The 23,562-nt window shown below is 69.0% G+C and overlaps 2 protein-coding genes across 2 annotated transcripts; both read right to left on the bottom strand.

Moving 5' to 3' along the window:
• Nucleotides 1-25: 25 nt before the first annotated feature.
• Nucleotides 26-7,150, bottom strand: MEN1 (menin 1; the record flags this gene model as incomplete). The annotated part of the gene is given in 11 exon segments (XM_059837821.1): nt 26-314; nt 1,878-2,014; nt 2,103-2,123; nt 2,125-2,191; nt 2,297-2,337; nt 2,466-2,594; nt 3,329-3,354; nt 3,357-3,489; nt 3,492-3,538; nt 5,033-5,482; nt 7,091-7,150. Coding segments are annotated over 10 exon segments (1,332 nt in total), but the record flags the coding sequence as incomplete, so codon positions are not given.
• A 703-nt stretch (nt 7,151-7,853) lies between these two features.
• LOC132323040 (latent-transforming growth factor beta-binding protein 3-like) lies at nt 7,854-23,286 on the bottom strand (the record flags this gene model as incomplete). The annotated part of the gene is given in 23 exon segments (XM_059837820.1): nt 7,854-8,489; nt 8,891-9,028; nt 9,227-9,307; nt 9,821-10,004; nt 10,006-10,010; nt 10,421-10,558; nt 10,942-11,070; nt 11,304-11,387; nt 11,827-11,994; nt 12,563-12,691; nt 13,958-13,997; nt 13,999-14,078; nt 14,671-14,793; nt 15,569-15,605; nt 15,607-15,689; nt 15,912-16,040; nt 17,009-17,140; nt 18,911-19,036; nt 20,155-20,250; nt 20,384-20,421; nt 21,674-21,753; nt 21,894-21,913; nt 23,015-23,286. Coding segments are annotated over 23 exon segments (2,458 nt in total), but the record flags the coding sequence as incomplete, so codon positions are not given.
• Nucleotides 23,287-23,562: the final 276 nt, after the last annotated feature.

Genomic DNA, 23,562 nt, shown 5'->3' with positions numbered 1-23,562 from the left:
ACCCCATAAAAGGGGGTAGGGGTACCCCCACCCCATCACAGTGGGATATGGGGAGGGGTCTGCCAGTGGAGACCCCCAAATCCAGAGCCAAAATTCCCCCCCCTCCCCAGGGTAGGACCCACACACAAACCCACCCGGGCTGGGCTCCCCCCCCACCCAGGAGCCCCCAGATTTGGGGGTGCCCAGCTCCAGGTCCCACCTCAGCCCCCGGGGGGGGCTCGGCCGCCGCCTCCTTGAGCAGGTTGGGGATGACGTCATTGGCCACGTCAAAGAATTCCTTGTAGATCTCCTCATCCTCACGGCAGTAATTGTAGCTGGGGGGGCAGGGGGGGGGCTTGGGGGGCTGCCCCATGGCGGGTGGGGGGCAGGGGAGGGCTTGGGGGGTTGCCCCATGGCGGGTGGGGGGCTGCCATATGGGGGTTGGGGGGCAGGGGAGGGCTTGGGGGTCTGCCTAGGGGGGTTGGGGGGCTGCCATATGGGGGTTGGGGGGCAGAGGAGGGCTTGGGGGGCTGCCCCATGGCGGGTGGGGGGCAGGGGAGGGCTTGGGGGGCTGCCTAGGGGGGTTGGGGGGCTGCCATATGGGGGTTGGGGGGCAGGGGAGGGCTTGGGGGGCTGCCTAGGGGGGTTGGGGGGCTGCCATATGGGGGTTGGGGGGCAGGGGAGGGCTTGGGGGGCTGCCCCATGGCGGGTGGGGGGCAGGGGAGGGCTTGGGGGGCTGCCTAGGGGGGTTGGGGGGCTGCCATATGGGGGTTGGGGGGCAGGGGAGGGCTTGGGGGGCTGCCTGGGGGGGTTGGGGGGCTGCCATATGGGGGTTGGGGGGCAGGGGAGGGCTTGGGGGGCTGCCTAGGGGGGTTGGGGGGCTGCCCATGGCGGGTGGGGGGCAGGGGAGGGCTTGGGGGGCTGCCTGGGGGGGTTGGGGGGCTGCCATATGGGGGTGGGGGGCAGGGGAGGGCTTGGGGGGCTGCCTGGGGGGGTTGGGGGGCTGCCATATGGGGGTTGCGGGGCAGGGGAGGGCTTGGGGGGCTGCCTGGGGGGGTTGGGGGGCTGCCATATGGGGGTTGGGGGGCAGGGGAGGGCTTGGGGGGCTGCCTGGGGGGGTTGGGGGGCTGCCATATGGGGGTTGGGGGGCAGGGGAGGGGCTTGGGGGCTGCCTAGGGGGGTTGGGGGGCTGCTATATGGGGGTTGGGGGGCAGGGGAGGGCTTGGGGGGCTGCCTGGGGGGGTTGGGGGGCTGCCATATGGGGGTTGGGGGGCAGAGGAGGGCTTGGGGGGCTGCCCCATGGCGGGTGGGGGGCAGGGGAGGGCTTGGGGGGTTGCCTAGGGGGGTTGGGGGGCTGCCATATGGGGGTTGGGGGGCAGGGGAGGGCTTGGGGGGTTGCCTAGGGGGGTTGGGGGGCTGCCATATGGGGGTTGGGGGGCAGAGGAGGGCTTGGGGGGCTGCCCCATGGGGGGTGGGGGGCAGGGGAGGGCTTGGTGGGCTGCCTAGGGGGGTTGGGGGGCTGCCATATGGGGGTTGGGGGGCAGGGGAGGGCTTGGGGGGCTGCCTAGGGGGGTTGGGGGGCTGCCCCATGGCGGGTGGGGGGCAGGGGAGGGCTTGGGGGGCTGCCCCATAGATGTGGGCACCCCTAAAGAGGACACAGAACCCACAAAGGACAGGGAGGGACCCCAAGAACCCAACCCTGGGTGGGTGGGGGGCACAGGGGGGGATATAGACCCCCCCCCCCTAAAAAAGGGGGGCTGGGCACCCCAGTCCTGAACAGCCCCCCCCAGCCCCACAGCAGGGAGGGAGCTCCCCCAGCCCAGCCCAGGGGGAGGAGCAGGAGCCCACAGGTAAGCCAAGGATTTCCTAGGACCCCCCCCCCAGAGCCCCCCACTCACTCCTGGATGACGGTGGCCGTGTCAGCCCAGGCCTCCAGGGCCTCCTTGACGTTCTTGTTGCGGCAGTGGAACCCGGCCAGGTACAGGTAGGGGTAGATGTGCTCGTTGTTGTAGTAGGTGCGGGCAGAATGGATGCCCTGGGGGGGGCAGGGAGGGGTCAGCACCCACCTGGGCACACCTGGGCACACCTCTGAGCCCCCCCAAACACCCCCCCCTCGTGCTCACCTGGTGGTACAGGGTGAGGGGGGTCGGGTCTGCCAGGGGTGGGCTCCAGCTCCTCCAGGTCAGCCAGGTTCCCCAGGGCCATGGGGTACCTGTGGGGCAGGTGGGGGGGCGGCCCCACGGCAGGTTGGGGTGGGGGGGGGGTCCCAGGGCAGCTTGGGGGGCAGCCCTGTGCTGGGTCAGGGGGTCCCTCTCACCTGTCCAGGTGGCCCATGTCATAGAGCAGCCACAGCAGGCGCTGAGGGGGAGAGGAAGGAGAGATGTGGGGGTGCCCCTCACCTGGGCACAGCTGGGCCAGCCCTGCCCCACACCTGTCCCTCACCTGCCCCACACCTGTCCCTCACCTGCCCCACACCTGTCCCTCACCTGCTGCAGCTGCAGCAGCTCCAGGCTGTCGGTGTGGCCGTCGATGGAGGGGTTGATGGCGCACACCATGAACGCCACCTCCATGTGCCGCGTGCAGCGCAGGTAGGAGCCCTTCAGGTACAGCCAGCTCTGGGCACACAGGGGACATGGGGACACAGGGGACATGGGCACCCATCCACCTGTGTCCCCTCACTGCACTGCCAGCTCTGTCTGTCCCAGGGGCTCCTCAGTGTCCCCCAGCACCCCCTTGTCCCACCCCCATCCTTGTACCCCTGTCCCCCCATTCCTGCATCCTTTCAGCCCCCCGCCATGTCCCCACAACCCCTCCCATGTCCCCACTGTCCCTTTGACCCTTCCCATGTCCCCACTGTCCCTTTGACCCCCCCACCCCAATGTCCCCATGACCCCTCCCATGTCCCCACTGTCCCTTTGACTCCTCCCATGTCCCCACTGTCCCCACGACCCCTCCCATGTCCCCACTGTCCCTTTGATGCCCCCCACCCCAATGTCCCCCACTGTCCCCATGGCCCCCTCCCATGTCCCCACTGTCCCTTTGCCCCTCCCACCTCAGTGTCCCCATGACCCCTCCCATGTCCCCCCTGTCCCTTTGACCCCCCCACCCCAACGTCCCCACTGTCCCCATGACCCCTCCCATGTCCCCCCTGTCCCTTTGATGCCCCCCACCTCAGTGTCCCCATGACCCCTCCCATGTCCCCCCTGTCCCTTTGCCCCTCCCACCTCAGTGTCCCCATGACCCCTCCCATGTCCCCACTGTCCCTTTGCCCCTCCCACCTCAGTGTCCCCATGACCCCTCCCATGTCCCCCCTGTCCCTTTGCCCCTCCCACCCCCGTGTCCCCCGTACCCTCTCGGCCACCCCGGCCTGCACGGGCTTCCCCTCCTGTCCTCGTTGCCCTTGCCATGCCAGGTGACCTCGGCGGTCTGGGACCCCCCGGCCCCAAAGGCCACCCAGGCGTGGTCCTCGCTCAGGGCCAGGTGCACGTCGGGCAGCCCCCAGCACCTGGCACGCCCCCGACCACGGCGAAGGCCACACCTGAGCTGTCCAGCTTGGTACCTGGGGGGGCACAGGGGGGGCTCAGGGACACACAGAGCCCCCCACACCCCCCCAGCCCCCACCCCGAGGGGGCTCAGGGACACACAGAGCCCCCCAAACCCCACCCCGAGGGGGCTCAGGGACACACAGAGCCCCCCAAACCCCACCCCGAGGGGGCTCAGGGACACACAGAGCCCCCAAAACCCCCCCAACCCCACCCGTGAGGGGGCTCAGGGACACTCAGAGCCCCCCAAACTCCCCCAACCCCACCCCTGAGGGGGCTCAGGGACACTCAGAGCCCCCCAAACCCCCCCAACCCCACCCCTGAGGGGGCTCAGGGACACACAGAGCCCCCCAAACCCCACCCCGAGGGGGCTCAGGGACACACAGAGCCCCCCAAACCCCCCCAACCCCACCCCTGAGGGGGCTCAGGGACACTCAGAGCCCCCCAAACCCCCCCCAACCCCACCCCTGAGGGGGCTCAGGGACACACAGAGCCCCCCAAACCCCCCCCAACCCCACCCCTGAGCTGTCCCCAAGGGAAGGGACACAGAAACAAGGGACCCCGCAGAAGAAGGACACAACATCCACTGAGCCCTGAGGCTGCTCTGGGTGAGACCCCAGCCCCACCAACCCCCTCAGGACCCCTCCTCACCCCCTCAGGGACCCCTCCTCTCCCATGATGAAGCTGAAGAGGGACTGGATGTGAGCCAGGTGAGACCCCAGCCCTACCAACCCCCTCGGGACCCCTCCTCACCCCCTCGGGACCCCTCCTCACCCGTGATGAAGCTGAAGAGGGACTGGATGTGAGCCAGGTGAGACCCCAGCCCCACCAACCCCCTCGGGACCCCTCCTCACCCGTGATGAAGCTGAAGAGGGACTGGATGTGAGCCAGGTGAGACCCCAGCCCCACCAACCCCCTCGGGACCCCTCCTCACCCCCTCGGGACCCCTCCTCACCCGTGATGAAGCTGAAGAGGGAGTGGATGTGAGCCAGGTGAGACCCCAGCCCCACCAACCGCCTCGGGACCCCTCCTCACCCCCTCTGGACCCCTCCTCACCCGTGATGAAGCTGAAGAGGGAGTGGATGTGAGCCAGGTGAGACCCCAGCCCCACCACCCCCCTCGGGACCCCTCCTCACCCGTGATGAAGCTGAAGAGGGACTGGATGTGAGCCCTGTCCTTGAAGCAGGAGCAGCTGAGGCTGCTCTGGGTGAGACCCCAGCCCCACCAACCCCCTCGGGACCCCTCCTCACCCGTGATGAAGCTGAAGAGGGACTGGATGTGAGCCAGGTGAGACCCCAGCCCCACCAACCCCCTCGGGACCCCTCCTCACCCCCTCGGGACCCCTCCTCACCCATGATGAAGCTGAAGAGGGACTGGAGGTGAGCCAGGTGAGACCCCAGCCCCACCAACCCCCTCGGGACCCCTCCTCACCCGTGATGAAGCTGAAGAGGGACTGGATGTGAGCCAGGTGAGACCCCAGCCCCACCAACCCCCTCGGGACCCCTCCTCACCCGTGATGAAGCTGAAGAGGGACTGGATGTGAGCCCTGTCCTTGAAGTAGGAGCGGCTGAGGCTGTTCCAGATGACATCAGACACTTTCCTCACCAGCTCCCTGGAGGAGCAGCCGTCGGGCCGGGGGTACAGCGACAGGTCCACGGCGCCCCGGATCTGCGCCGTGAACCGGGCGTAGAGCGCGGCCACGATGGACAGCTCGGCCACCGGGAAGTACAGCCGGGTCTGGGGGTCCGGCCCCGGCCGGGACTCGAAGGTGAGCCCGGGCACGTTGGTGGGGAGCACTCGGTTGACGGCCAGGAAATGTTCCACGAAGCCCAGAACCAAGGAGAGCAGCACCAGGTCGGGCTCGGGCTGCCGCAGCTCGGCCTCGAAGAGCCGCACCACGGCGGCCACGGAGCGCAGGGGGAACAGAGCCTTCTGCCAGGGCTTCAGCCCCATGCTGGGGCCTGCGGGGAGCCAGGGGGAATGGGGGTCTCAGGAGGAGTTCTGGGGGTCCTGGGGGGCAGCTCTGGGGGTCTTGGGTGGAGTTCTGGGGGTCTTGGGTGGAGTTCTGGGGGTCTCAGGGGCTGGGGGAGCTGCCCAAAAAGGGGAACAGAGCCTTCTGCCAGGGCTTCAGCCCCATGCTGGGGCCTGCGGGGAGCCAGGGGGAATGGGGGTCTCAGGTAGGGGTCTGGGGGGGGAGCTCTGGGGGTCTTGGGTGGAGTTCTGGGGGTCTTGGGTGGAGTTCTGGGGGTCTCAGGGGCTGGGGGAGCTGCCCAAAAAGGGGAACAGAGCCTTCTGCCAGGGCTTCAGCCCCATGCTGGGGCCTGCGGGGAGCCAGGGGGAATGGGGGTCTCAGGAGGAGTTCTGGGGGTCCTGGCTGGGGGGGGAAGGTTCTGGGGGTCTTGGGTGGAGTTCTGGGGGTCTCAGGGGCTGGGGGAGCTGCCCAAAAAGGGGAACAGAGCCTTCTGCCAGGGCTTCAGCCCCATGCTGGGGCCTGCGGGGAGCCAGGGGGAATGGGGGTCTCAGCTAGGGGTCTGGGGTGACAGCTCTGGGGGTCTTGGGTGGAGTTCTGGGGGTCTCAGGGGCTGGGGGAGCTGCCCAAAAAGGGGAACAGAGCCTTCTGCCAGGGCTTCAGCCCCATGCTGGGGCCTGTGGGGAGCCAGGGGGAATGGGGGTCTCAGCTAGGGGTCTGGGGGTCTGGGGGGGGAGCTCTGGGGGTCTTGGGTGGAGTTCTGGGGGTCTCAGGGGCTGGGGAGCTGCCCAAAGAGGGGAACAGAGCCTTCTGCCAGGGCTTCAGCCCCATGCTGGGGCCTGCGGGGAGCCAGGGGGAATGGGGGTCTCAGGTAGGGGTCTGGGGGTCTTGGGGGGGGAGCTCTGGGGGTCTTGGGTGGAGTTCTGGGGGTCTCAGGGGCTGGGGGAGCTGCCCAAAGAGGGGAACAGAGCCTTCTGCCAGGGCTTCAGCCCCATGCTGGGGCCTGCGGGGAGCCAGGGGGAATGGGGGTCTCAGGTAGGGGTCTGGGGGGACAGCTCTGGGGGTCTTGGGTGGAGTTCTGGGGGTCTTGGGGGGAGCTTTGGGGGTCTCAGGGGCTGGGGAGCTGCCCACAGAGGGGAACAGGAGCAGCGGTTTCAGCCCCACGGTGGGGAAATAGAGGTGGGGTCCCCGGGGAAATGGGGAGGGGGTTACAGGGGGGATTTACAAGGGAAAAATTGGGGGTTTATTGGGGGGGTCCCAGAGTGCCACAGCCGGGACAGAGTGAGGGGGGGGGATCAGCAGCGTGGCTGGAGCCCATGGGAGGGACTGGGGGGAAATGAGGGGTTGGGGGTCCTGGGGGGGTTACGTGGGGTCAAGCTTGGGGGGCTCGGAGGGGGATTGGGGGAAGCCCCGGGACGAACCCGCCCCTTCCCGGCACCCCCAAACCCGCGGAAACGCTCAGGGACCACCCGGGACCCTCCCCACAAATCCCCCCCCGTGCCTGAGCCCACCCAGGACCCCCAGACTCCCCCTCAAACCCGGTCCCGACCCCTCCGGACCCGCCCCGGTCCCGGGACCCGGCACCGCCCCCGCCTCTCACCGCGGCCGCCGCCGGCGCGGGCAGCGCGGGGCACGACGGGAGGGGGCGGGGCCTGCGCGCGCCGCCGCCCGCCATTGGGTGAGACCGGAGGGTGTGGCTTTGGTGGGCGTGATCTCCGTGGGTGTGGTAGTGGGTGGGCGTGGTTTGTGTGGTGGGGCGTGGTCACGGCTTCCTCCCGAATCGCCGCAGATTCACCGAACCCCTCCCCCCCGCGATTTCACCCCAAAATCCCCCTGATTTCACCCCAAAATCCCACTGATTTTACTCCAAAATCCCCCTGATTTCACCCCAAAATCCCCCTGATTTCACCCCAATTCCTTCTGGTTTCACCCCAAAATCCCCCGGATTTCACCCCAAAATCCCCCTGATTTCACCCCAAAATCCCACTGATTTTACCCCAAAATCTCCCTGATTTTACCCCAAATTCCTTCTGGTTTCACCCCAAAATCCCCCTGATTTCACCCCAGAATCCCCTGATTTTACCCCAAAATCCCCCTGATTTCACCCCAAAATCCCCCTGATTTTACCCCAAAATCCCACTGATTTTACCCCAAAATCTCCCTGATTTCACCCCAAATTCCTTCTGGTTTCACCCCAAAATCCCCCCGATTTCACCCCCAATCCCCCCCACATCCCCCCGAATCTTTCCCCCCACACCCCAAACTGCCACAATTCCCCCCAAATCTCCCCAAATTCCCAAATTTCCAAAATCCCACCCCAAAATCCCCTCCAGCCCCCCCCCCATCTAGGCAGCGCTGCCGGGGCCGTTCCCCCACGTCCTTTATTGGGGTCCCGGGGGGTCCCGGGGGGGTCCTGGGGGTCCCAGGGGGGTCCCGGGGAGGTTCAGCGGCGCTGGGGCCGGACCCGGTGGGTCCCGGGTGGTCCCAGAGGGTCCGGGTGGGTCCTGGGGGGTCCCGGGGGTCCCGGGGGCTTTTCAGCGATGGTGGGACCAGGATTGGAGGGTCCCGGGGCTGGGGCCGGGCCCGGGGGGTCCCGGTGGGTCCGGGTGGTCCCAGAGGGTCCCGGGGGATCCTAGAGGGTCTCAGGAATCTCGGGGGGTCCCGGGGGGGATTCAGTGGGGCTGGGGCCGGGCCTCGGGTGGTCCTCGAGGGTCCGGGTGGGTGCCGGGGGGTCCCAGAGGATCCGGGTGGCTCCCGGGGGTTCCGGTGGATCCCGGGGGTCCCAGAGGATCCCGGGGGTTCTGGTGAATCCCGGGGGGTCCCGGGGGGTCCCGGGGGGTCCCGGGGGGGGGTTCAGCGGCGCTGGGGCAGGCAGAGCCCCCCCGGGCGGGCGCGGCTGGTGCCGGCTTTGCAGGCGCAGCGGAAGGAGCCGCTGGTGTTGATGCAGCGCTCGCGGGGGCAGCGGGGACCCCCCCGGGGGTCGCGACACTCGTCGATATCTGGGGAAGGGTGGGGGACACACACACAGGTCAGGGACCCCCACAATAACCCCCAACATTCCCTAATGGAACCCCCCAAACTTCCCCCCCCACCCCAACCCCGAGGATATCGATATATGGGGGGGAACAGGGGGGCCCAAAAATATCCCCCGGGACCCCCAAAATCCCCCGGGACCCCCCAAATTCCACCCCGCCACAACAAAACCCCGGCACCAACCGGTGTCTGTGGGCAGCGGGGACCCCCCCAGACCCACCCAGGGGTCCCCAATCTTTAGGGGGTCCTGACCCCCTCCCCACCTCCCAGCGCTCCAAAACCCTCGGTCCTGGGGGGGGGGGGGGGGTCTCTCGGGGGGGTCCCAGGGGGGTTTGGGGGTCCCGTTTCCTCGAGGGGGGGGTCTCACCGAGGCAGCGGGTGCGGGTGGGGTCCGGTTGGAAGCCGGGGGGGCACTCGCAGCCCCCCCGGGGGGAGCGGAGGCAGCGGCCGGGGACCCCCCCGGGACAGGGACACTCGGCAGAGTCTTCCTCGGAGCTGTCGTCACCTGGGGAGGGGGACACGGGGGGGGCTGGGGGTCCCGCGGGGGGGGGACACGGGGACCCCAGCTCAGAGGGGGTTTGGGGTCAGGTTTGGGGTCCTAAAGTGGGGGAGGGGGAGGTTGGAGGGGCTCAAGGCAAGGTTGGGGGTCTCAGTTGTGAATTTGGGGGGGGGGTTGAGGGGGGGGTGGGTTTTGGGGTCCCACCTCTGCGGGGCCCCCCCAGGCCGAGGGGGCTGACGTCCCAGAAGGAATTGCTCTCGCTCTGCACGGGGGGGCACGGCAGGCCTGGGGGGCACCCCCAAAATCAGCCCCTCCACCCCATAGGGACCCCCAGACCCCATAGGGACCCCTAGACCCCATAGGGACCATCCCAGACCCCATAGGGACCCCCCCCAGAACCCATAGGGACCCCCCCCAGAACCCATAGGGACCCCCCCAGACCCCATAGAGACCCCAAATCCCATAGACATCCCCCCAGACCCCATAGGGACCACCCCAGACCCCATAGAGACCCCAAATCCCATAGAGATCCCCCCAGACCCCATAGGGACCCCCCCCAGACCCCATAGGGACCCCCCCCAGACCCCATAGAGACCCCAAATCCCATAGAGATCCCCCCAGACCCCATAGAGATCCCACCCAGACCCCATAGGGACCCCCCCCAGAACCCACAGGGACCCCCCCCAAAGCCCCCCTTGGACCCTACAGCCCCCCAAACTCCCCCCTAAACCCCCCTAGGACCCTCCAACCCCCCCCGGACCACCCCCCCAGCCCCTCCCCCAGCCCCCCCGCGCTGACCTGGGGGCCGGGGGGGGCAGGGTCGGCAGTGGGGACCCCAGCCGGCCCCCCCCCGGCAGCAGCACTCGTCCAGGGTCAGGGGTCCCCCCCCGAGGGGCGCCCCGCAGACCCCCTCGTCCCCCCGCCGCTGCCAGCACACGTCCCGCCGCTCGGGGGGGGGGAGGGGCCCGCTCCGGCGGGGGGGGGCGCTCTGGAGGGGAGGGGGGGGGGGTCAGGGACCTCCAAACCCCTCCCCAAAGAACCCCCAAATCCCACACCCCCCCCCCCCCAAAAACCCCGCAACAGCGATGGTTTGGAGGGGAGGGGGCTCCATTTGCACACCCCCCACCCCCTCCACACACACCTGCGGCCCCCTCGGGGGTCTCAGCGTGCCCGGGGGGGGGGTCTCAGCATGGTGGGGAGGGGTCTCACCTTGTAGGGGGGTGGGTCTCAGCATGCGGGGGTGGGGGGGGCGCACAGGCAAAGCCACAGCCCCGAGGTGGTCCCTGGCACTCGGCCCCCCTCCCACTCCCCCAGAGTGGCCCGAGCGGGTCGGACGATGCCCGGGGGGGTCTCCCCGTGCCCCGGGGGGGGTCTCCCCGTGCTCGGGGGGGCTCTCACCGTGCTCGGGGGCGGGCAGGCAGCGCCGCAGCCCGGGGTGGTAGCGCGCCCCGGGGCCGCAGGTGCAGCGGAAGGAGCCGCGCGTGTTCTCGCACGCTCCGTCCACGCAGTTGGACTCGTCCAGACACTCGTCCACGTCTGGGGAGGGGGCCCGGGTGGGATTCTGGGATTCCCAGCCAAGCTGGGGACCCCCAGGGATCCCCCCAAAAAACCCCCGGAGCCCCCAATACCGCCAAGAGCTGCGGGGACTCCCGGGGATTCCCTCGGGATTGTGGGGATCCCCGATACCCCGGGACCCCGAACACCCCAGGGACCCCCCCCAGCACTCCCAGCCCCCCCTCCAACGCCCCAAAGACCCCCTAAACACCCCAAAGACCCCCTAAACACCCCAAAGACCCCCCAACAGCCCAGAATCCCCAATACCCCCAAACAGCCCAGGCTGCTTCAGGACCCCGCTGCTCTCTCCCCATGGCCCCCCCGACCCCGGGACCCCCCGAGGACCCCCGGGGACCCCTCCTCACCCAGGCACTGCCGCAGGGCGCTGTCGTAGTCGAAGCCCGCCTTGCAGTAGCACTCGTAGCCCGGCTGGGTGTTGACGCACTTGCCCCCTTTGCAGATCTCGTCGCCGAAGAGGCCGCACTCGTCGATGTCTGAGGGGTGGGGAGGGGGCTCAGGGTCGGGGACACCCCCAGGGGACAGGGACCCCCCTCTCGGGACAGAGGGGATGGAAGGGGATAAGGAAAAAGGGGGGAAATGGGGGAAAAATGGGAAAAACGGGGAAAAACGGGGAGCCTCGGGACAGGGGGAGCGGCAGGGGACAGAAACCCCCCCCCCGGAGGATGCGGGGGACAAGGGGGGACACGGTGGGGGGCGGGGGTCTCACCGCGGTGTGCGGGGACCCCGTAGTCGAGGCCGTTGTCGTCCTGGATGAAGCCTCTCCCGTCGGGACAGAGCGCCACGAACTCAGCTGGGGGCGGGAAAAAACCTCAACGAGGGGCTCCTGAACCCCCAGACCACCCTCGGGACCCCCAAACCATCCCCGGGACCCCCCCTGGTGACCCCAAACCGCCCCCTGGTGACCCCAAACCGCTCCCGGTGTCCCCAAACCGCCCCCGGTGTCCCCCCTTTTACCGGGACAGAGCGCCACGAGCTTTGCTGGGGGCGGCAAAGAAACATCAAGGGGAGGGTCCTGAACCCCCAGACCACCCTCGGGACCCCCAGACCATCCCCGGGGACCCCCACCCACCCCTGGTGACCCCCACCCACCCCCGGTGTCCCCACTTTTCCACAATCTCTGCTGGGGATGGGGGCGGGAGGGTCGGTCCAGCCCCCCCCAGAGCTCCCCAAACCCCCCCAAATCCGGGCTGGAAATGGGGTCGCAGGCGGTTGGGGACCCCTCCCCATACCCGAGGAGGGGAGGGGGCAGGGGTACACCTCGCACAGGTCCCCCCAGCCCGCCCCCACGGAGCAGCAGCACTCCCCCCGCGTCACGTTGGTGCCCAGCACGGCGTCGCAGAAGGCGGGCAGCTCCAGGCTCAGGTAACACTCCTTGCGGGGGGCGGGGGGCTCCCGAGCTGGGGAGGGGGGGCAGGGGGTCACTGGGAACCTCAGGGATCCCCCAAAGACCCCCCAGAGCTCTCAGAGCATCAGGGATCCCCCAAAGCCCACAAAGAGTCCTCGGAGTTCCAGGGGTCTCCCCCCACCCCTCCAGGGATCCAAAGACCCTCCCAGAACCGAGCCCATCCCCCCCCTTTGAGGTCCAGGGGTCTCACAGAGACCCCTGAGACCTCTCTGGGACCCCCAGGAACCCCCCCAGACCCCCAAGGAAACCCCAGCACCCATAAAAAGCTCTTGGTTTAGGGATCCCCCTAAAAATTCCCCTCCCCGACCGCCTTGGGATCCCCCCAGATCCACAGGGACCACCCCCCAAAACCCCGGAACCCTTCCAGGAACCCCCCCCAAAACCTCAGGGATGCCCCAACCCCCCCCTAGAACCCCCTAAAACCCCAGAATCCCCCCCAGGACCCCCCCCCCAAAACCCCATGGATACCCCAAAACCCCTCAATGCTCCCCCTCCCATTTTTTCCAGGGGCACCCCCAGATCCCCACGACCCCCCCCCCCGCCCCCAGACCCCCCCTCACGGAGGCAGCGGCGCCCGTCGGGGCTGGGGGCGAGCCCGGGGGGGCAGCGGCAGCTGAAGGAGCCCTCGAGGTTGGTGCAGGTGCCGGGGGGGGGGCACAGCCCCGGGTCCAGCGCGCACTCGTCGATGTCTGGGAGGGGTGGGGGGGTTTGAGATACACCCCCCAAAACCCCCCCCAGGGACCATGGGGAGGGGTCTCCACACCCCCAGCCTGGCGCCGCGTGTATTCCGGGGGGGGGGGTTATGAGGTGGGGGGGGCTTTTTTGGGGGGGGGTATTTTGGGGAGGGTCTCTGTTCACTCGTCCTGGCAGCGCATACCCGGGGGGGGGGGGGCTGTTTTAGGGGGGTTTGGGGTTTATTTGGGGCGGGGGTCTCCACACGCAGCCTGGTAGCGCCGGTGCATACCCAGGGTGGGGGGGTTATGGAGCATGGGGTGTTTTGGGGGGGGGTCTCAGGTTGGAGGGCTGTTTATGGGGGTTTCCTGGGGGGGGCTCAGGTGGGAGAGCTGTTTTGGTGGGGGGTGGTCTCAGGGGCTCGGGCTGTTTGGGGGGTGGTCTCAGGGGCTCGGGCTGTTTTGGGGGGGGGGTCTCAGGGGCTCAGGCTGTTTTGGGGGGGGGTCTCGGGTGGGAGGGATGTTTGGGGGGGGGGTCTCAGGTTGGAGGGCTGTTTATGGGGGTTTCCTGGGGGGGGCTCAGGTGGGAGAGCTGTTTTGGTGGGGGGTGGTCTCAGGGGCTCGGGCTGTTTGGGGGGTGGTCTCAGGGGCTCAGGCTGTTTTGGGGGGGGTCTCGGGTGGGAGGGATGTTTGGGGGGGGGGTCTCAGGTTGGAGGGCTGTTTATGGGGGTTTCCGGGGGGGGGGGGGCTCAGGTGGGAGAGCTGTTTTGGTGGGGGGTGGTCTCAGGGGCTCGGGCTGTTTGGGGGGGTGGTCTCAGGGGCTCGGGCTGTTTTGGGGGGGGGTCTCGGGTGGGAGGGATGTTTGGGGGGGGGGGTCTCAGGTTGGAGGACTGTTTATGGGGGTTTCCGGGGGGGGCTCAGGTGGGAGAGCTGTTTTGGTGGGGGTGGTCTCAGGGGCTCGGGCTGTTTTGGGGGGGGGTCTCGGGTGGGAGGGATGTTTGGGGTCGTGAGGGGAGGCGGTGTTGAGCCACTGCCCCGGGGGCCCCCGGGGGGGGGGGGTCTCGCGGGGGAGCCCGGCCGGGCCGGGGGGGGGGTCTCGGGTGGGATGGATGTTTGGGGGGGGGTCTCAGGTTGGAGGGCTGTTTATGGGGGTTTCCGGGGGGGGGGGGCTCAGGTGGGAGAGCTGTTTTGGTGGGGGGTGGTCTCAGGGGCTCGGGCTGTTTGGGGGGTGGTCTCAGGGGGTCGGGCTGTTTTGGGGGGGGGTCTCGGGGGTCTCCAGCTCACCCTGGCAGCGGCGGCCGTGCAGCAGCGCGTACCCGGGGGGGGCACAGGCACCGGTAGGACCCCGCCGTGTTCACGCAGTCCCCGCCCACGCAGGCGGCCGCGAACTCGCACTCGTCGATGTCTGGGGGGGGGGGGGGGGGCGAGACCCCCGTGTGTGGGACCCCTCCCCCCCAAACCCCCACAACCCCCCCAGACCCACCTCCAAACCCCGATAAACCCCCCCAGATTAACCCCCAGACCCGGAACCTCCTCCCCCAGAGACCCCCAGACCCCACTGACCCCCAACCCCCTGAGCCCTCTCAGAGCCCCCCCAAACCCCGATAAACCCCCCCGGATTCACCCCCAGACCCAGAGCCCCCCCAGACCCCACTGACCCCCAACCCCCCCAGACCCAGAGCCCACCCAGACCCCCCAAAACCCCCCAACCTCACAACCCTCTGAGCCCCCCCAGATCCACCCCCATACCCAGAGCCCCCCCAGACCCCACTGACCCCCAACCCCCAAGACCCCCAGAGCCCCCCCAGACCCAGAATCCCCCCAGAGCTCCCCCAAACCCCACAACCCCCCAGATCCAGACCCAGAGACCCCCCCAGAGCCCCCCAGACCCAGAATCCCCCCAGAGCTCCCCCAAACCCCCACAAACCCCCCCAGATCCAGACCCCCAGACCCCCCCGAGCCCCCCAGACCCCCCGAGCCCCCAGGTTTGGGGGTACCTTGGCAGCGGGGGGGGTCCCGCGCCGGCTGCAGCCCGGGGGGGCACTGGCACTTGTAGGAGCCGGGGGTGTTCACGCAGCCCCCCCCGGGGCAGAGCCCCCCGGCCTCGCACTCGTTCACATCTGGGGGACCCCCAGTGAGCCCCCAGCCCTAGGGGGGGGGGTCCCAAGGGGGGATCTGGGCTGGGGGAGGGGGCCTGGGGGGAGTTTTGGGGGGTTTGGGGTTGGGGGGGGGGGCCTGGGGGGGAGTTTTGGGGGGGTTCCAGGGGGTTGGGGGGATCCCAGGGGTTTTGGGGGTGTCCCGGGGGGTTTGGGGGATCCCAAGGGGGTGTTGGGGGGATCCCAGGAGTTTTGGGGGGTCCTGGAGGAGTTTGGGAGGGTCCCGGGGTGGGGCCCTGGAGGTTTAGGGGGATACCGGGGGGGTTTTGGGGGTCCAGAGATTTGGGGGGATTCCAGGGGTTTGGGCGATCCCGGGGGGTTTTGGGGATCCCGGGGGGTTTTGGGGGGTCCCGGGGGGTTTTGGGGGGTCCTGGAGGAGTTTGGGAGGGGTCCCGGGGGGGTTGGGAGATCCCGGGGGGTTTTGGGGATCCCGGGGGGTTTTGGGGGGTCCCGGGGGGTTTTGGGGGGTCCTGGAGGAGTTTGGGAGGGTCTCGGGGGGGGTTGGAGATCCCGGGGGGTTTTGGGGGGTCCCGGGGGGTTTTGGGGGGTCGCGGGGGGTTTTGGGCGAATCCCGGGGGCTTTTGGGGGGTCCCGGGGGGTTTTGGGGGGTCCCGGGGGGTTTTGGGGGGGTCGCGGGGGGTTTTGGGCGATCCCGGGGGCTTTTGGGGGCTCGCGGGGGGTTTTGGGGGGGTCCCGGGGGGTTTTGGGGGGGTCGCGGCGGGGTCCCGGGGGTGCTGACCGAGGCAGGCGCCGTTGAGGCCGCGGTAGCCGGGGGGGGCAGGGGGTGCACACGAAGCCCCCGGGCTGATTCTCACACTTGGAGTCGGGGCACGTCCCCACATCCAGGCACTCGTTGATGTCTGGGGAGGGTGGCACGGGGACATTGGGGACATCGGGGACATCGGGGACATCAGGGACATCAGGGACATCGGGGACATCGGGGACATCGCGGGGAGGCCCCACAGCGCCCCGCAGTGCGGCTCGGCCCCTCCGAGGTGCCCTGTCCCCGTCCCTGGTGCCCTCGTGTCGCCACCCCCGTGCCGATGTCCCCGCCCCCCCCCCCCCCCCCCCCCAGGTGTCACCTTCGCAGAGCGGTGGCCGCGAGCCCTTGCGCCGGTAGCCCGGGTGACACTCGCACTTGTAGTGGCCCGGCACGTTGGAGCAGGTGCCACCGTCCCCGCACACGTCACCCTTGGCACACTCGTCGATGTCTGCGGGGACACGCGGGGGTCACTGCTCCTGTCCCCAACCCCGGGCAGTGTCCCCAACCCCGGGCAGTGTCCCCAAGGCCTGACCCCAACCCTGTCCTGCATCCCCAAACCCAAACCATGTCCCCAACACTGTCCCTTGTCCCCAGCCCTGTCCCCTGTCCCCAACACTGTCCCTTGTCCCCAGCCCTGTCCCCTGTCCCCAACCCGGGCAGTGTCCCCATACCCGAACCATGTCCTCAGCCCTGTCCCCAACCCTGTGCCCTGTCCCACACCCTGGGCAGTGTCCCCAAGCCTGTCCCCAACACCCCCTCATGTCCCCAACCCTGTCCCTAACCCTGTCCCCAGCCCCATCTCATGTCCTCAACCCCAAGCCTGTCCCCAACCCCGGGCAGTGTCCCCAGCCCTGTCCCTTGTCCCCAACCCTGTCCCCTGTCCCCAACCCCGGGCAGTGTCCCCTGCCCTGTCCCTTGTCCCCAGCCCTGTCCCCTGTCCCCAACCCCGGGCAGTGTCCCCATACCCGAACCATGTCCTCAGCCCTGTCCCCAACCCTGTGCCCTGTCCCCCACCTTGGACAGTGTCCCCAAGCCTGTCCCCACCCCCCCCTCATGTCCCCAACCCTGTCCCTAACCCTGTCCCCAGCCCCATCTCATGTCCTCAACCCCAAGCCTGTCCCCAACCCCGGGCAGTGTCCCCTGCCCTGTCCCTTGTCCCCAGCCCTGTCCCCTGTCCCCAACCCTGGGCAGTGTCCCCAGCCCTGTCCCTTGTCCCCAGCCCTGTCCCCTGTCCCCAACCCCGGGCAGTGTCCCCTGCCCTGTCCCATGTCCCCAACCCTGTCTCCTGTCCCATGCACTGCCCCAAGCTCCCATTGCATGTCCCCCCTCCCCGTGCCATGTCCCTTGTCCCCACCCCCTCCCCACGTCCCCCTGTGTCCCCCCGTGCCCCCCCGTGCCCCCCCGTGCCCCCCGTACCTGCGCAGGTGCGCAGCCCCTTGTGCAGGCGCAGCTGGAAGCCGCGGTGACAGTGACAGGTGTAGGAGCCACCCGTGTTCATGCACACCCCGCGCCCGGCCCCGCACGGCTCCGCCTCGCACTCGTTCACGTCTGCACAGGTGTGCACAGGTGTGGCACAGGTGTGCACAGGTGTGCACAGGTGTGCACGGGTGTGTCACCAGGTGTGTCATGACATGTGTCACCAGGTGTGTGTGACCCCCCCAGCCCCACATTGATTCACGTCTGCACAGGTGTGTCACAGGTGTGCACGGGTGTGTCACCAGGTGTGTGTGACCCCCCCCAGCCTCACACTGATTCACGTCTGCACAGGTGTGTCACAGGTATGCACAGGTGTGTCACAGGTGTGTCACCAGGTGTGTGTGACCCCCCCCAGCCCCACATTGATTCACGTCTGCACAGGTGTGGCACAGGTGTGCACAGGTGTGTCACAGGTGTGTCACCAGGTGTGTGTGACCCTGTGACCCCCCCCAGCCCCGCACTGATTCACGTCTGCACAGGTGTGGCACAGGTGTGGCACAGGTGTGCACAGGTGTGTCACAGGTGTGTCACAACGTGTCACCAGGTGTGTGTGACCCGCCCCCAGCCTCACACTGATTCACGTCTGCACAGGTGTGCACAGGTGTGTCACCAGGTGTGTCATGACATGTGCCACCAGGTGTGTGTGACCCCCCCCAGCCCCACACTGATTCACGTCTGCACAGGTGCGCACAGGTGTGCATGGGTGTGTCACAGGTGTGTCACCAGGTGTGTGTGACCCTCTGACCCCCCCCAATGTCCCTTGTGTCCACAGTGTCCCCCATGTCCCCCACACCCCCCTCGTGTCCCCTGTCTGTCCCTGTGTCTGTCCGTCCCCGTGTCTGTCTGTCCCCCTGTCCCCATGTCTGTCCCATGTCCCCATGTCTGTCCCCCTGTCTGTCTGTCCCATGTCTGTCTGTCCCTGTGTCCCCCTGTCTGTCCCCCTGTCTGTCCCATGTCCGTCTGTCCGTCCCTGTGTCTGTCTGTCCCCATGTCTGTCCCCATGTCCCCCTGTCTGTCTGTCCCATGTCCCCATGTCTGCCCCCATGTTTGTCTGTCCCATGTCTGTCTGTCTGTCCCGTGTCCGTCTGTCCCCATGTCTGTCCCATGTCTGTCCCCCTGTCCCCATGTCTGTCCCATGTCTGTCTGTCCCATGTCTGTCTGTCCTTGTGTCCCCCTGTCTGTCCCATGTCCCCATGTCTGTCCCATGTCTGTCTGTCCATGTCCCCATGTCCCCAGGTCTGTCTGTCCCCCTGTCCCCCTGTCCCCCTGTCCCCCTGTCTGTCCCGTGTCCGTCTGTCCGTACCGGTGCAGTAGCGGCGCTGGGGGTGCCAGCGGTACCCCGGGAAGCAGAGGCAGCTGTACCCCCCCTGTCCCCATGTCTGTCCCCTGTCCCATGTCTGTCCCCATGTCTGTCTGTCCCCATGTCTGTCCCCATGTCCCCCTGTCTGTCCCGTGTCCGTCTGTCCGTACCGGTGCAGTAGCGGCGCTGGGGGTGCCAGCGGTACCCCGGGAAGCAGAGGCAGCTGTACCCCCCCTGTCCCCATGTCTGTCTGTCCCCCTGTCTGTCCCCCTGTCTGTCCGTCTGTCCGTACCGGTGCAGTAGCGGCGCTGGGGGTGCCAGCGGTACCCCGGGAAGCAGAGGCAGCTGTACCCCCCGTGTCCCCATGTCTGTCCCCATGTCCCCATGTCTGTCTGTCCCGTGTCCGTCTGTCCGTACCGGTGCAGTAGCGGCGCTGGGGGTGCCAGCGGTACCCCGGGAAGCAGAGGCAGCTGTACCCCCCGTGTCCCCATGTCTGTCCCCATGTCCCCATGTCTGTCTGTCCCGTGTCCGTCTGTCCGTACCGGTGCAGTAGCGGCGCTGGGGGTGCCAGCGGTACCCCGGGAAGCAGAGGCAGCTGTACCCCCCCGGGCCCATCACGCACTCGCCGGGCCCGCAGATGTTCCGGTTCAGTTTGCACTCGTCCGTCTCTGGGGAGGGGGGGTCCCGGGGGGGGATTTTGGGGTGACCCCGGGAGCCCTCCGTGCTCCCAAGGGGTCCCAATGGGATTTGGGGGGGGTCCCAATGGGATTTGGGGGTGCTGGAGGGGGCCCCAATGGGATTTGGGGGGGTCCCAATGGGATTGGGGGGGTCCCAATGGGATTTGAGGGTGCTGGAGGGGGTCCCAATGGGATTTGGGGGGGTCCCAATGGGATTTGGGGAGTCCCAATGAGATTTTGGGGGGTCCCAATGGGATTTGTGGGGTCCCAAAGGAGCTTTGGAGGGTCCCAATGGGATTTGGGGGGGGGTCCCAATGGGATCTTAGGGGTCTCCAATGGGATAGGGGGGGGTCCCAATGGGATTTGGGGAGTCCCAATGGGATTTGGGGGGGTCCCAAGGGGATCTTGGGGGTCTCCAATGGGATAGGGGGGGTCCCAATGGGATTTGGGGGGGTCCCAATGGGATTTTGGGGGGTCCCAATGGGATTTTGGGGGGTCCCAATGGGATTTGGGGGGGTCCCAATGGGATCTTAGGGGTCTCCAGTGGGATGGGGGGGTCTCCAATGGGATTGGGGGGGTCCCAATGGGATTTGGGGGGGGTCCCAAGGGGATCTTGGGGGTCTCCAATGGGATTGGGGGGGTCCCAATGGGATTTAAGGGTGCTGGAGGGGGTCCCAATAGGATTTTGGGGGGTCCCAATGGGATTTTGGGGGGGGTCCCAAAGGAGCTTTGGGGGTGCTGGAGGGGGGTCCCTAATGGGATCTTGGGGCTCCCGGGGGGCTCTGGGTGTCTTGGGGGGCTTCTGGGGCATCCCTGAGGGGACTCAGGGGGTCTTGAGGGAGTCTGGGGGTCCCAGGGACTTTTGGGGGATCCCCAGGGAAGCCTCGGGGGGTGTTGGGGGTCCCAGGGGTCCTGGGAAATACCGGGGGGGGGGGGGGGGTCCCGGGGAGTGTTTGGGGTCCTGGGGGGAGAGTTGGGGGTTCAGGAGGTCCCAGGGGGGTTCCAGGAGGGTCCTGGGGGAGGTTGGGGGGTCCCAGGAGGTTCTGGGAGGGGTTGGGGGGGTTCCAGGAGGGTCCTGGGGGGTCCCGGGGGTCCCGGGGGTCGCTCACCGGTGACCTGGGTGGGCGCGATCTCGGCGGCGCTGCGCGTCAGCTGCTCCGGGGGCAGCCGCCAGAGCGGGGCCGGCGTGGGCCGGGCCAGCAGCGCTGGGGACAGCGGGGACACCGCGGGGACACCGTGGGGACAGCGCGGGGACAGCGCCCCCCGGCCCCCAGCCCACCCCAACTCTGTCGCTGTCCCCATCTCTGCTCCCGGTCCTGTCCCCAAAGCGTCCCCAACCCCTTCTGGTCGTCATGGGCGTGTCCCCCCCCTTCAACCTGGTGTGTGTGCCCGAAGTGTCCCCAAAGTGTCCCGGAACTGTCCCCAAAGTGTCCCGGAACTGTCCCCAAAATGTCCCCCGAAATGTCCCCAAAGTGTCCCGGAACTGTCCCCAAAGTGTCCCCAAACTGTTCCCAACTCCCTCCCCCTCCCCACCACGTGTCCCCCCCCATGTCCACCCTCTCCCCCCCATGTCCCCTCCCTGTCCCCCTCCCCGTCCCCTCCCTGTCCCCTCCATGTCCCCCTCCCTGTCCCCCTCCCCTGTCCCCTCCATGTCCCCTCCTCTGTCCCCTCCTGTCCCCCTCCCTCTCCCCTTCCTGTCCCCTCCCTGTCCCCCCGTGTCCCCCCCATGTCCCCTCCCTGTCCCCTCCCTGTCCCCCTCCCCTGTCCCCCCGTGTCCCCCCCATGTCCCCTCCCTGTCCCCCCCTGTCCCCCCCTGTCCCCCCCCATGTCCCCTCCCTGTCCCCCCGTGTCCCCCCCCATGTCCCCTCCCTGTCCCCCTCCCTGTCCCCTCCCTGTCCCCTCCCCGTCCCCTCCCTGTCCCCTCCCTGTCCCCCCCTGTGTCCCCTCCATGTCCCCCCTGTGTCCCCTCCCTGTCCCCCCGTGTCCCCCCCCATGTCCCTCCCTGTCCCCCTCCCTGTCCCCCCCCGTCCCCCCCCATGTCCCCTCCCTGTCCCCTCCCTGTCCCCTCCCTGTCCCCCTCCCTGTCCCCTCCATGTCCCCCCCTGTGTCCCCTCCCTGTCCCCTCCCTGTCCTCCCCGTCCCCCCCCATGTCCCCTCCCTGTCCCCCTCCCCTGTCCCCCCCTGTCCCCCCCTGTGTCCCCGCCATGTCCCCTCCCTGTCCCCCCCCTGTCCCCCCCCGTCCCCCCCATGTCCCCTCCCTGTCCCCCCGTGTCCCCTCCCTGTCCCCCTCCCTGTCCCCCTCCCCTGTCCCCCCCTGTCCCCCCCTGTGTCCCCGCCATGTCCCCTCCCCTGTCCCCTCCATGTCCCCCCCTGTGTCCCCTCCCTGTCCCCTCCCCTGTCCCCCCCCATGTCCCCTCCCTGTCCCCCCGTGTCCCCCCATGTCCCCTCCCTGTCCCCCCTGTGTCCCCTCCCTGTCCTCTCCATGTCCTTCCATGTCCCCCCTGTGTCCCCTCCATGTCCCTCCCTGTCCCCTCCCTGTCCCCTCCCTGTCCCCGCCATGTCCCCTCCCTGTCCCCCTCCCTGTCCCCCCCCCCGTCCCCTCCCTGTCCCCCCGTGTCCCCCCCTTACCGGGGTACCGGGGGGGGGTCGCTGCTCCCCGGGGGCTGCTCCAGGCCCTGCTCCTCCGAGGGGCTCCCGAACGCCGGCAGCTGGGGGGGGGCACAATGTCCCCTCTGTCCCCTCTGCCCCCCCCCAGCCCCCCTCCCCTCCCCCCATCCCCCCCGTGACCCCCCCCAGCCCCCTCCCCATCATGCTTGTCCCCCCCCCCCCAATGTCCCCCCCCACTCACCATGGCCGGGGGGGTCACAGCTGCGGGGGGAGGGGGCGCTGAGACCCCAAACTGACCCCCCCACCGTGGGGCGGGGGGGGGGACACACAAAACAGGGGGTCAGGGGGGGTCCGGGGACATTGGGGGGGGGTCACAGGGACATGGGGGGGGGGTCACGGAGGGGGGGTGAGGGAAATGGGGGGGCACAGGAGGGACAGGGGACATGGGGGGGGTCACAGGGACATTGTGGGGGGGCACTGGGGGGGTCACAGGGACATTGGGGGGGCACTGGGGGGGTCAGAGGGACATGGGGGGCACGGGATGGGGGGGGTCAAAGGGACATGGGGGGTCAAAGGGACATTGGGGGGTCAGAGGGACATTGGGAGGTCAGAGGGACATGGGGGGGGTCAGAGGGACATGGGGGGTCAAAGGGACATTGGGGGGTCAGAGGGACATTGGGCGGGTCACAGGGACATGGGGGGGGTCACAGGGACATTGGGGGGGTCACAGGGGACATGGGGGGGCACGGGATGGGGGGGTCAAAGGGACATTGAGGGGGTCACAGGGACATGGGGGGTTCACAGGGACATTGGGGGGTCAGAGGGACATTGGGGAGGTCAGAGGGACATTGGGGGGGTCAGAGGGACATGGGGGGGGTCACAGGAACATGGGGGGTTCACAGGGACATTGGGGGGTCAGAGGGACATTGAGGGGGTCAGAGGGACATTGGGGGGGGTCACAGGGTTATGGGGGGGCACGGGATGGGGGGGCAAAGGGACATTGGGGGGTCACAGGGACATTGGGGGGGGTCACAGGGACATGGGGGGGCACTGGGGGGGTCACAGGGGACATGGGGGGCACGGGATGGGGGGTCAAAAGGACATGGGGGGTCAAAGGGACATTGGGGGGGGTCACAGGGACATTGGGGAGGTCAGAGGGACATTGGGGGGGTCAGAGGGACATGGGGGGGTCACAGGGACATTGGGGGGGTCAGAGGGGCATGGGGGGGCACTGGGGGGGTCAAAGGGACATGGGGGGGGTCACAGGGACATTGGGGGGGTCACAGGGACACGGCAAGAGGGGACAAGGACCAGGTGAGGGAGGCGGGGACACAGGAATTGGGGGTGGGGGGGGGGACCGACCTGGCGGCGGGGGGGCGTCGGGCGGCGCGGGGCTGGGGGCGGGCGGGGGGGGCCGGGGGGGCCGCTCGGGGGTCCCGTCGGGGTGGATGTGCAGCGTGAAGTCGCTCTCGCCCTGGATGGTCAGGGTCTGGTGGGACGTGAGCACGTGGTAGCCCTTCCCCGCCGGGCAGATGGCCTTGAACGCGGCTGGGGGGGGCACGGGGGGCGTCAGGGGGCACCCCCGCACCGAGCTGGGACCCCCCCGCACCGAGCTGGGACCCCCCCGCACCGAGCTGGGACCCCACAAACCGAGCTGGGACCCCCCGAAATGAGCTGGGACCCCCGAACCGAGCTGGGACCCCCACACCGAGCTGGGACCCCCGGACAGAGCTGGGACCCCCCGAACTGAGCTGGGACCCCCCGAACCGAGCTGGGACCCCCCCGCACCGAGCTGGGACCCCCGCACCGAGCTGGGACCCCCCGCACCGAGCTGGGACCCCCCCGAAATGAGCTGGGACCCCCCCGCACGGAGCTGGGACCCCCCCGAAATGAGCTGGGACCCCCGCACC

This window comes from Haemorhous mexicanus, unplaced genomic scaffold (assembly GCF_027477595.1).
Source record: "Haemorhous mexicanus isolate bHaeMex1 unplaced genomic scaffold, bHaeMex1.pri scaffold_263_ctg1, whole genome shotgun sequence".
Lineage (NCBI taxonomy): Eukaryota > Metazoa > Chordata > Aves > Passeriformes > Fringillidae > Haemorhous > Haemorhous mexicanus.
Note: the sequence above shows the minus strand (reverse complement) of the source record. Positions and strands in the feature narration are given on the sequence as shown.